General features: G+C 38.5%; 1 protein-coding gene across 3 annotated transcripts in view; it reads right to left on the minus strand.

Annotated features, from left to right (window-relative positions):
* The window catches only part of PCNT (pericentrin), a 92,818-nt gene that overhangs the window by 28,372 nt on the left and 51,918 nt on the right, over nucleotides 1-12,528 (minus strand). For all 3 annotated transcript variants that reach the window (XM_060781819.2, XM_060781803.2, XM_060781795.2), the window contains exons 22-29: nucleotides 11,801-12,030; nucleotides 11,550-11,663; nucleotides 10,825-11,052; nucleotides 8,450-8,617; nucleotides 7,932-8,084; nucleotides 7,221-7,385; nucleotides 3,938-4,987; nucleotides 732-1,241 (exon numbers count right to left, since the gene is read on the minus strand). In XM_060781819.2, coding sequence (XP_060637802.2) covers nucleotides 732-1,241; nucleotides 3,938-4,987; nucleotides 7,221-7,385; nucleotides 7,932-8,084; nucleotides 8,450-8,617; nucleotides 10,825-11,052; nucleotides 11,550-11,663; nucleotides 11,801-12,030 — 2,618 coding nt within the window. The remainder of the gene's footprint in view (nucleotides 1-731; nucleotides 1,242-3,937; nucleotides 4,988-7,220; nucleotides 7,386-7,931; nucleotides 8,085-8,449; nucleotides 8,618-10,824; nucleotides 11,053-11,549; nucleotides 11,664-11,800; nucleotides 12,031-12,528) is intronic.

The raw sequence follows: 12,528 nt of genomic DNA on the forward strand, positions 1-12,528 counted from the left end.
CATTTGGCCTTCCCACTGTTTTTAATTATGTGTTGTTTTATTGATAATGTTGTGTATCTTATTGTCTATGTGTTTTTAATTGCTTGCATTGTTGTGTTTGGGCTCGGCCTCATGTAAGCCACACCGAGTCCCTTGGGGAGATGGTAGCGTGATAAAAATAAAGTGTTATTATTATTATTATAGTTCCAAAGTCTGGGAGCACCCACTGAGAAGGCTCTCTCAATCATTTCCACAAAAAGAACAGAAGATGTGGCGGGACAGAGATAAACATCTAGATCTTAAAGCCAAAGTGCTTTTTCTTCCTCCCTGAGATTTACCTTTCCACAAGAGGTGACTGGATTCCATGGGATGCTTTCATAACTCATAATACTGCTACCCCATCCTCTATGGAAATGTTATTTTCCCAACAGAGTGATCCTACAATACCAGTATTAGAATACAACATTTCTCAGATTAGATCTTTCCAAGGGACATTCCATCCAATCCCATGCTTATTTTAAAGCAATCTGTTTACTTTTAAGAAATCTACTCACTTACATGTAACTGGTTGTTAAAAGAACATCACAATGCATCTTAGAATTTACCTTTACTTTACTGACTGGAGTTCATGATGAAGCAATAAGCTACTATGACACAGAAGCTATTATTCTTCACTCATTGAGTTTCCATGGAAACAATGGAGGACATGACTCAGCAATAACACAATATGAATTAGTTAAAATATCACTTACAGAAATATTTTCTTGAATATCATCATATTCGGTAATGGAGAAAGTAGATTCTGGAAACGTTATAGTCCGGAGTAGAAGATTATTTCCTATTTCTTCATTGCCATTACAATAGGAAACAGGCCATTCCAGCCCTCCCTGGGAAATTCCCTGGATGACTGAATTCTCTGAGCAAAGGCCCTCAGAGCCTAGGGTGCTACTGTCAAGATCTGAGAAGGGACCTGGATGGAGCTCCAAGCTATTTTCCTTTCTTAAAATCTCAGGTGAGTCCCATGAAGTTTCATCCATAACCATACTTTGGAAGTTTTTTGGTATCTTCTGCATGAGTTGTGTATTTTTGGAAAGATCACTAAGTTGAGACCTCTGCTGAAAAGTTGAGTGTGGCTCTTGCTCCTCTTTGTCATCATTTATTATTTTGCCTTCCTCGACACAAAACACACTCTGTAGATGTTTATCTTGTTGGTTAAGATATTGATTGAATGCATTCAAATTGCTTGTAGCAATCTCTTTCTCCTGAAAAAAATGAGATAAAACATTTGTTTACTTGTCATGACATTTTTGAATATTCTGGTGACACAAAAGGGAGAGGATGCTTTGAGCCAACACTGTCTCCCAGGAAAAGCCATTCTCTTCAAGTATTTGGGAAGAGACATTCAAATGTGGGGGGAAATGAGTGAAAGCAAAAGATTGGCTTAGTAATTTGTAGAACTGTAAACCATATAAAGTAATAAAAATATTTTTTTCACAGTTCTAAGCCATCAAACCTAGTGAAAGTGTGTGACTCCACTATTCAAGGAGTACACACATTGCTTTCCCCCCAATTAATCTGAAAGATGACACAAGTTAAGTCTGCACTTTTATAAACACAAAATAGTTTCCTTCACCAGGATTATCATCACTTTCTCCTTGTGCTAAGGATAGGAAACTGGATATCCTCCATGCTTTACTTTTCCCAGTGACAGGAGCTTTCTGTCCTCATTCATTCAAAGGGAAGAAAACTGAGGTTCCCTGCCTTTCTTCCCAAATTAGACTTCGACACAGGGACCCCTGAGACCCTGTATGAAGCCACAGAGTTGTTTGTAGAATCATAGAATCAAAAAATTGGAAGAGATCTCATGGGACATCCAGTCCAACCCCCTGCCAAGAAGCAGGAATATTGCATTGAAATCACTCCTGACAGATGGCCATCCAGCCTCTTGTTTAAAAGCTTCCAAAGAAGGAGCCTGTAAAGCAGGTATGGAGTTGTTTCCATTTATAAAATGTAATAAATTCTATTATGATACAACAGATCATGTTTAATGTTTGCTCTAATTGTAAAGTAGGTTGTTAAAATAAGAATCATTGTGCCCTTGGTCAATCTATAGATTGTCATTATTTCTAAAAGAAAAATCATCGGAGGGAAACTGGTATCTTCCCTTACCTTGAAATGTTAAAGGGTCTGAGTGGTACCCTCAAATATGTTTCTGATAATGGATGCTAATATAAGCATCTATATAAATAAAAATGTAATGTTGGTTTGTGGGATTAACATAACTCAAAAACCACTGGACGAACTGACACCAAATTAGAACACTATACCCCTAACAGACCAACAAGTGACCATCACTCAGAAAGGAGAGAAAGAAAGAAAGAAAGAGGGAGGTAAAGAAAGAAGGAAAGAGAGAAGAGAGAAGGATGGAAGCAAAGAGCAAAGGAAGAAAGGAAAGAGGTAGAGAAGAAAGAATGGGGAGAAAGAGGGAGGGAGGGAAAGAAAGAAGGAAGGAAAGAGAGAAGGAAGGATGGAAGCAAAGAGCAAAGAAAGGAAGGAAAGAGGTAAAGAAAGAAGAAAGGAGAGAAAGAAAGAATGAAAGGCGAGAAAGAAGGACGGCAAGAAAGAAGGAAAGAGAGAAGGAAGAATGGAAGCAAAGAGCAAAGGAAGGAAGGAAAGAAAGAAGTAGGAAAAGAAAAAGGGGGAAGAGATAGAAGAGGAAGGAAGGAGAGAAAGAAAGAAAAAAGGGAAGGAAGGAAAGAAAGAGGGAGTGAAGGAAGGAGAGGAAGGGAGGGAAGGAAGGAAAAAAAGGAGAGAAAGAGGGAGGAAAAAAAAGGGGGAAGGAAGGCAAGAGGTAGAGAAGGAAAGAAAAAAAAGGAAGAAGGAAAGGGGGAGCAAAGGAAGGAGGGAAAGAAGGAGAGAAAGAGGGAGGGAAGGCTGGCCACAGCAACATGTGGCGGGTACAGCAAGTCAAAAATAAAAATACATTATTGGTTATAGAGTTACAATGATTTGGCATGGAATTCATTGTTATATTGGTTATTCTATGACAATGAATTCTGTGAATTCAGCTGATTACAGTTGTCACAATCCAAGTGTTTAATAGAAAGTACTTGCTGGCAGATGACATCCAGTCTTCTAACCTTATCACTGACTGGGCACAAAAATCTGTAGAAATTACAGATAGGGAGGGCATGGGTAGCAGCAGCAACCTGCTGGACACAATTTTTGGTTTGGCTGGAAAGCCCATTTTAATCATAGTCTCATGTACGTGTGTGTGTGTGTGTGTGTGTGTTTTTGTCATGTCAGGAGTGACTTGAGAAACTTCAAGTCACTTCTGGTGTGAGAGAATTGGCCGTCTGCAAGGACGTTGCCCAGGGGACGCCCGGATGTTTTATCACCCTTGTGGGAGGCTTCTCTCATGTCCCTGCATGGGGAGCTGGAGCTGATAGAGGGAGCTCATCTGCGCTCTCCCCGGGATTTGAACCTGTGACCTGTCAGTCTTCAGTCCTGCCAGCACAAGGGTTTAACCCACTGCACCACCGGGGGCTCCAATGTACATGTGGTGAAGAATGGAAAGCCAAAACCATGCTACTTATACAGCAAATCTGCATAAGTAGCATTCCTTTCAGAAGAATGTACCTTGCATATTTAGCATTACTAAGTACTAGCTGGGTTTTTGAGAGATACTTGGGACATGGAAGCTTTGGCCGAAATTACTCTTACTCTTACAGTCCTAGGGACGGCCTGTAGTATCAACTCATCAAGCATACCTTGATTTCTAAGGCCAGCTGAAAGATTGGGAGTACTATTGGGTGAAACTTGTCAATCCTGTCCCCAGAAAAAAACAGAATGCTGGACAGCTTTAAATGGCATCAGTGTATAGCTAATGGGGAGTAGCTCTATAATCACTGCACATCCTGATAGCTTCAACCAGAATTTGAGCATTAAAAATACATACCAAATTGTCTCTACAAGAGAATTTAGGTGATGCAGACAGCTTTTCATTTGGTTCTCTCTCTTCTTCTTTTCTTACTTCTTTGTGAGAGACAAAATGGCCAAAGTCTGGAACCAGCTCATTAAAATGAATTATAATGTTATCATTATTTTGATCCTTCTCCATACTGGTTTTCAACTGTGGGTTAAAATCTCTTTCAGTTCTCAGTATTTCCAGTTCTTCCCTCTTTTTGTCAATTGGAGGCTTGAGTTCTGCAAGAGCAGTGTGAAGTTCTCCTACCTCTCTCTGGTAAGCATCCTCTTTGACATGCAGGGCTTGGAGCAAGGCATGCTGCTCATTTTCAAGTTGCACAACCTTTGCTTTCATCTGCTGTGCTTCAACTGCCTGCTCTGAATTCTGTTCTAACATACTTTGAAGCTGTAGCCCTTTCTGTAAAAGGTCTGTCTCTTTCGCTCTCAGCTTATCTTCAAGTTCCTGAATACAAATGGTAACCTTAGTCATTTCCACATCTTTTTGTGTTAATGACATCTGTAGGAGCTTGTGCTCTTCCTCCAGTTCTTCATGTTGTAGCTGCAAAGCTGTTAGCCTGATAAAGTGTTGTCTAGAAGACTCCAGAACTTCTTGAAGATTTTGTTTGAGGATTTCAGTTTCTGCTTTAAACTGAGATTCCTTTTCTTCAAGCAACTGCTGTAAAGCTTCTCTGTCAGCTAAAACTGCTTCTATCTGACCTTGCAGCTGGTTTTGGTTATAACTGAATGGTATACCGTGGACATCTTTGTCCCTGTTCACTTGATGACTTAGTGAGCCTTCTTTCATTTTATTTTTAATATCGTTTTGCTCCACTACTGCAAAATTATTAATACTGTTTTGGCTGTTATTAGCCTCTTGACACGTGGGTATAAGAAGTTCTAATTCCTTTTGTAGTGTCTCAATTATTCCCCTCAGCTGCTCTGTTTCTTCTGTTTTATCCTTTAGCAATTGTTCCTTGTCATTGTGAAGACATTCTACAATTGACTTCAAATTCTGAATTTCAAGTGCTTGGCTTTCCAGGATCTAAAACATCAAAATATATAAGACTGAGTTCTGATACAGAATATATTTTCTATTTTGTGCATTAATGGTCCACGCTCTTGTTACATCCCGAATAGATTACTGCAATGCACTCTACGTGGGGTTGCCTTTGAAGACTGTTCAGAAACTTCAATTAGTCCAGCCAGATTACTCACCAGAGCGTCATACAGGGAGCATACCACCCCTCTGTTATGTCAGCTCCACTGGCTGCCAATCCAGTTCTGAGCACAATTCAAAGTGCTGGTTTTGACCTACAAAACCCTATACGGTTCCGGCCGTATCTGTCCGAATGCATCTCCTTCTACGTCCCGCCTCAGAGTTTAAGATCTTCTGGGGAGGCCCTGCTCTCGGCCCCACCTCTATCACAAGTGAGATTGGTGGGGCCGAGGAGCAGGGCCTTTTCGGTGGTGGCCCCTCACCTGTGGAATTCACTTCCCAGGGAAATTAGGTCATTGACATCCCTCCTCTCTTTTAGAAGGAAACTGAAAACATGGATATGGAACCAGGCCTTTGGGTAATCTGGCAGATAGACAAAGGACAATTGACGACTTGAACTGATAGGATTAGACAATGTGGAATGAATTTACGGACTCTGAGCTGGTAAACGTTGAGCATTAGACTGGTTTTATGGATTGTGATGTATAATTGATTGTTTTAATTGTTTTATAATTGCTGTTGATATATGTTTTTATCTTATTGTTTGTGTTGGCATCAAATTGTGCCTTTTGTAAGCCGCCCTGTTGGTCTTCAGTCCTGCTGGCACAAGGCTTTGAACTGTATTATATGAGTCTACATTGCCATATAATCCAGTTCAGAGCAGATAATCTGGATTTTATGTGGCAGTGTAGAAGGGGCCTTAGAGAAGAGAATGGTTTCTTTTTGGTAAGAGTGAAATATTCACATTGACCCATGGATCAGATGAATCAGTTTTCTGCAGTTCATATTTTGTCTAAAATTTCTAGACGTATACATAAGTATACAGGGTACTTGGGGAGGGGAGTGCTCTTCTGGACCAAAGGACAAATATGGCCTAGATCCAAGCTATTTGGCAAAACCTATCTCCCTGTATGACCTTGCTTGGAGAAGCACATCACCTTCACAAACACAGTTCATGGCTGCCCCTGGGTTTTGGAACTCCCTCCTTAGAGAGGACACAATGGCCCTTCTACTTATTACCCTTCAATCAACTGATAAAACCTTTTAACAAACACGTTGTTTTAACTTAATTGTTTTTCGGAGCTTTAAAAAAGCATTTTCAATTAATTGTCTTAATATTGTAATTAGATTCATCTATATAAATAAAAATGTAATGTTCGTTTGTGGGATTCTCATAACTCAAAAACCATTGGGCGAACTGACACCAAATTTGGACACAATACACCTATCAAGCCAATGAGTGACCACCACTCATAGAAATACTGAAAATCACAGCAGAAGAGGCTTTAAAAGCCAAAAAAATTGTATTACAACGAATGTGCAAAACAACGTATTTACACATATACACAAATATATACATACACATACATAAACATACAAAACACATTTGGGCCACAGCAACGTGTGGCAGGGGACGGCTAGTTCTATTTAAAAATGTACTTTTTGTATGTGTTTAATTGTATTGTTTTTAAAATAGTGCGCAGCTTTGGGGCCCAATTGTAGTGACATATTATATCATAGTGACATATCATGCCTAAAGTAGTATAATAATCACCACCAACAATCTAGAAATGCTTACACATATATACAGCTTGTGTATTATTTCTGAGTTTTCTGTTTTTCAGTTTGGGAAGTAAAGGTCTCTTTTCAATAACTGAACCAATTCAACTTCTCAAAATATCAAGTCTCATTTTTTTTTTGTTTCTTTCAAGCACATATTTCTACCTTTCACTAGGAATAAACATGAGTCAGCATGGCATAGTAGTTTCAGTGAGGGTTCTAATCCATACTTGAAACTCATGGGATTACTTTGGGCCTGTCATCTTTCTCAGCTGAGAAAACTCCATGAACAGTTCATTTAGAAAACTACATGGCAGCTTTCAGTACAACTATTAGAAACAGTATAAATTATTTTCTTTATACACAAAGGAAGTGGGAATAAAAGAAAACAGAGTGGCTGCATAAAATGCTATGGTTTGTTTAGCTTGCAAGAATCTCTAGATTATCTATTTTTAAAACGAGCATTATCAAATAACCAATGCAACACCATTGTTGTTACCTCATTCTCCTTGCTCTTTTCTATTTTACACTGCAGCCTTATAATTTGTTCATTCAAATGATCAGTTTCTTGATTCTTTTCTTCAAGCAGAGACTTCAAGAACTGCAGGACAACAAATTCACTGCCAACTGGATTTTGACTTTTTAAAAGTTTTGCAATGTTTTCCTAATGGAAAAGGTTGTATTGTTAGACAGAGAGATCTATAACTGCTGTTCTTTTTCTAAATTGGCTTAGGGTAAGAAAAACACATACTGCTAGATCACAAACATCCCAAATTTTGTGGAGCACAGTATTTTATATTCTACCAAAAATGTTTCAGTTATAAACATAGTGATATATCATGTCTAAAGTAGTATAATACCTCATACTATATATTTGATCTGGACTAGATTAAAAAAAAAAAGATTATTTCTGAAATCTCAACACTCCTGTGACTGCCCTGATATTTCACCACAGCACACTTTTTGAACTAAATTTATTTAAACATGTCATTCATGTTTAAAGAATTTGCTTACTTCCTCCTCCTCCTTCTCTGCATGCAGTGGACTTTTTAGACCTGGTTTAGCTAGAACAACCCCACACATTCAGAAATATAAACTGGAATAGCTGCATAATACTTCATTAGTAATGTCAGAAGCCATCCCCTAGATCACTGGAAGCAAAATCTCTCAACAAATTATTTTTTTCCTTCAAATTAACTTTTAAATTTACTTTCAAGTGTGCATTTTCTTCTTTGACCTGGATTATTTGAGTGCAATTAGCATTCCTTTCCATTTCCAGTTTTGAACTCAGCTGTAAGACTTCTTCATTTTTATTCAATAAATTCACTTTATATTGTTCAAGTTGTTCTAACAAACTTGCAATCTGAAACAAACAAAAAAGCAAAAGGAAATACTTTTATTGTACAATCTGATTTTTCAAAAAGTTAAATATTTCTATCAATGCAGTAAGAAAACGTCATACATGCAAGAGTCCGCAACATGTCTTGTAGATCTCACTCAAACATGATATAAAACAACTCTTAATATCTTAACCTGTGAAGATTTTACAGAAAACCAATATTGTAGAAACAAGATTTTACAAAAAAAACAAAAAAAAAACACCATCCAATTTCACAGTAGACATTTGTAAGCAATACCTTTTAAGTAGTATAGGAGTAATAATACCCACAAGCAGGAAATAGTTTCTTTCCCTCCATCAACCCCTCCATAATTTTGCTTTACACTTACTTCTCTTTTTCTTACTAAAAGTTCTTCTTGGACTTTTAATTGTTCATTTAGTATATGATCTGAGTTCCATTCTGTAAACAATTTGTGTTTTACTTCATCCAATTTGGAATGCAGAGCAGAAATCTGAATCAAATTATTGTGATTTTGCTGCTGTAAGGCTTCTTTATCCTGCAGAACATTAATATAAACTCATATATGCACACCACATATTCAGAATATGTTTATTAATTAGAAACATCTAAACTGATTAAGGATGAAGAATGTTGAGTTCTCCTCTATTGCATAAATAGCCAGTCACCACCAGCATCAGTGAGAAGGGATGATGTGTGAGGCCAGCTCGCCCAAACTCCTGCCACTGAGGAACCCGCCCCACCATCCCCACAACGGGGCACAGAACCAGGCAAACAGAAAGGAGGGGGCAAAATCTGGACAGCCAAGATGGCGGAACACAGACTTTGTTTTTCTGTGTCAGGAGCAACTTGAGAAACTGCAAGTCGCTTCTGGTGTGAGAGAATTGGCCGTCTGCAAGGAGGTTGCCCAGGGGACGCCCAGATGTTTTGATGTTTTACCATCCTTGTGGGAGGCTTCTCTCATGTCCCCGCATGGGGAGCCGGAGCTGACAGAGGAAGCTCATCCGTGCTCTCCCTGGATTCGAACCTGCAGTCCTGCCGGCACAGGGGTTTAATCCACTGCACCACCAGGACTGGGCTGCCCTTGCCTTCCTACTATTTTTGCTTACTCCAATAGACTGAAACAGCTTTTACAATTCCATACTTCTATGAATTACATTCAGCCCAGATAGTTACAAGTGGCTCAAATAACCGTTATTGGAGTCTCTCATACAGAGAGATACAAGACACAGGGGTTGTTTTGTTTTTGTGGGAAAAATACAACTCATTCTGATTTGGTACATAATGATATTCTTTAGAAGATTATTCCATTTTTTTGAAATCTCAACTTTTAAAAAAGGCATTCTGCAAAGTTACACAAAATTAAACATTGTTCAATCAGGGGCTAAGATCATCAGGGGAGGCCCTGCTCTCAGTCCCACCCCTTCACAAGTGCAATGGGTGGGGACGAGAGCAAGGCCTTCTCAGTGGTGGCCCCTCATCTATGGAACTCCCTCTGGGATCAGGCTTTTGGTTCAATAATGGGAACGTTGGATGGTTTTAATGATTTTGTTTATCGCTGCTGTATGCATACATGCGGCATTGAAATGTTGCCTTTGTAAGGCTGCCTTGAGCCCCCTCCGGGGTTGAGAAAAGCGGGATACAAGGGTCTGGAGAACAAGCCCTATGAGGAGTGGCTTAAGGAGCTGGGCATGTTTAGCCTGAAGAAGAGAAGGCTGAGAGGGGACATGATAGCCATGTATAAATATGTGAGAGGAAGCCACAGGGAGGAGGGAGCAAGCTTGTTTTCTGCTTCCCTGGAGACTAGGACGCGGAACAATGGCTTCAAACTAAAAGAGAGGAGATATCATCTGAACATGAGGAAGAACTTCCTGACTGTGAGAGCCGTTCAGCAGTGGAACTCTCTGCCCCGGAGTGTGGTGGAGGCTCCTTCTTTGGAAGCTTTTAAACAGAGGCTGGATGGCCATCTGTCAGGGGTGATTTGAATGCAATATTCCTGCTTCTTGGCAGGGGGTTGGACTGGATGGTCCATGAGGTCTCTTCCAACTCTTTGATTCTATGATTCTATGGGAAATAAATAAATAACTTTTTGGAAAAGAAATGCTGTTAGAACTGAGTAGGATAATGAAAAGGATCTTGCCTATCCTTCAAGAAACAAAAATGCCCCTCAGTCCTACTCATCATCACAGATAAATTGGGTAAATCCATCTAGCCCAGTAAAATTGTTTTTCAGAGTTTAAGTACACAGCAGATAAAATGGTAGGCATTTAACCTGTAAAGATGTGGGATAGCATTCTTTCCTGTGATAGAAAGTCAGTTGGGAATCATGGGGAATAATGAACTGTCTCTCTCACAAAATACAGTATTTTCAAGGCAAGTTTCTCCTCAGATAGCTGTTTTCCTCCGTTTAAGGAGAAAATCTCACCAGGATTAAATTGATCAAGCAATCCAAAACATACAAGATCAATCTCCCTCAACATTACACACTGACACCAAAAACTACTGCCTTGTATACGAAGAGGGAATAAAAGGTGCCCTCTAGTTCACAGTCCATCAAAAACATTCTTTCCAAATGAACCTATACCTAGTAGATAAAGTGAACACCCCAGCATCCAGACTCCTGGATGGCTCCAAGAATGAACCCCAAGTAATTACAAAATCCCTTGCAGAGATGATAGAAGCTAGCAATACACGATGTTCCAATCTCAATTTCCATTAAAAATATAAAATCATTAAATCAGTTACTTGTTTCAATTCTGCTTCCATTTTTTTCATTTTTTGCAGTTCTTGTGTGAGTTGGTTGGCATGATTTGTCTCTTCCTTATTTTTGAGTTCTAGTTCCCTGATCTGTGCTTCTAGTTTTTTTATTTGCTCCTTTTGAGCAACAAGATCTTTCTGGATCTGCTCTTTCTCTGAAAAGAGTCTATTGAAATCTTCTGTTTTTTCTTTTATTTCACCATAGAGAGTATCTACCTATGAAGGTGGAAAAACAGAAAGGACCAATTAATAGGTAACATGCCACTAACATACCATATTTATCTAAATTGTCTGAAATACAATTCAAATGCAAAGATATCATAAATAATATTTTTAAAAACATGGGATTTGGTGAAAATGTACAACCAGAAACTCTTAAATACACTACCAAACTCAAGAAGCAGTCCAAAGCACTACTTCTCAAGAATGCTCATATATGGAAAGACGACTGACAGGGAATTTAAAGTGCCAAAAGACATTTTTTTCTAATCGGTCATATACATTCAATACAATAAGGGAAAGAAATAGTTTACGAAAGATAATAGTTGAATGATCTTGATTATCTTCTACTGATTTTATGGCAGTATAAACTAACTGTCAACTTGTTAAGTTCATAAGATTGCCCAGAGGAATATAAAGCAGAATAATAATGGAAGTAACTTTTGTTTGAGTACCCAAGTTCCAGTGGTTACCTATTGAATCATTCTGCTTACCAAATTAGACTGCCCAGAAGCCTGGAATTTTGCTGTTAGTTTTAACTCCATTTCTAGTTTCTGAATTTCTTCCTGAAATTCATCACGTTCATGTTCCCGTTCAACAGCTTGTTTCTGCCAAAAAAAAGGTATCAAATAAAATAATTTGAAAATCTGTTTTCATGTTTACAAGAAGTGTTTAAGATCCCTGAGAATTTTAATTGACAAGAACTAGCAATCCCCAGCTCGACAGGCAAAATATTTTTCCTTACATCCATAAAATCACGCTGATTTTTGAGCTGTCTTTCAAGAGATTGCATTTGTTGCCTCAGATCTGTAACCTCCAGTGACATCACAGTTAAATTCTGATTTTTGCTTATTTGTTCTTCAAGTTCCATTTCCAACATTTTTATCTGAGCATTCAAAGTAGAACAGTCCTTTTCTGCTTGACACTGCATTTCTAATTTTGCTTTTGCCAGGTGTTCAATTTCCTGTATTAAATCTCAAAAAAACAAAGAAATATGAATGTTGTGCATTTAAACGGAAAATTCACATTCTAGCATATCCCAAATAAGCATATGTTGATTATCCACCCCTTCCCCCATCACTATGAACTAGAAAAATCAGGCATGAACGGTGGAAGACCCCTGGGAAGTTGCTCAGATTCCTATGACTGGTCAGGACTCAGTATCAACTTTACCCCTCTTTTTGCACTAATTGTAACTTCCCACCATATGTCAATATAGTATCACTTTGGGACACTGTGGGAAAATGAAATGACAACCCCCTCCCCCACTCCCATTATTATTATTATTATTATTATTATTATTATTATTATTTATTAACTTTATTTGTACCCCGCTAACATCTCCCGAAGGACTCGGTGCAGCTTACAAAGGCCAAGGCCCTCAATAAAACAATAACATAACAAATACAACAATAAAACTCATAAAGTAAACCAATAAAATTAAAGCAATAAGAGTAAAACATTAAAAACAAT

Source organism: Anolis sagrei, chromosome 1 (genome assembly GCF_037176765.1).
Source record: "Anolis sagrei isolate rAnoSag1 chromosome 1, rAnoSag1.mat, whole genome shotgun sequence".
Classification (NCBI taxonomy): domain Eukaryota; kingdom Metazoa; phylum Chordata; class Lepidosauria; order Squamata; family Dactyloidae; genus Anolis; species Anolis sagrei.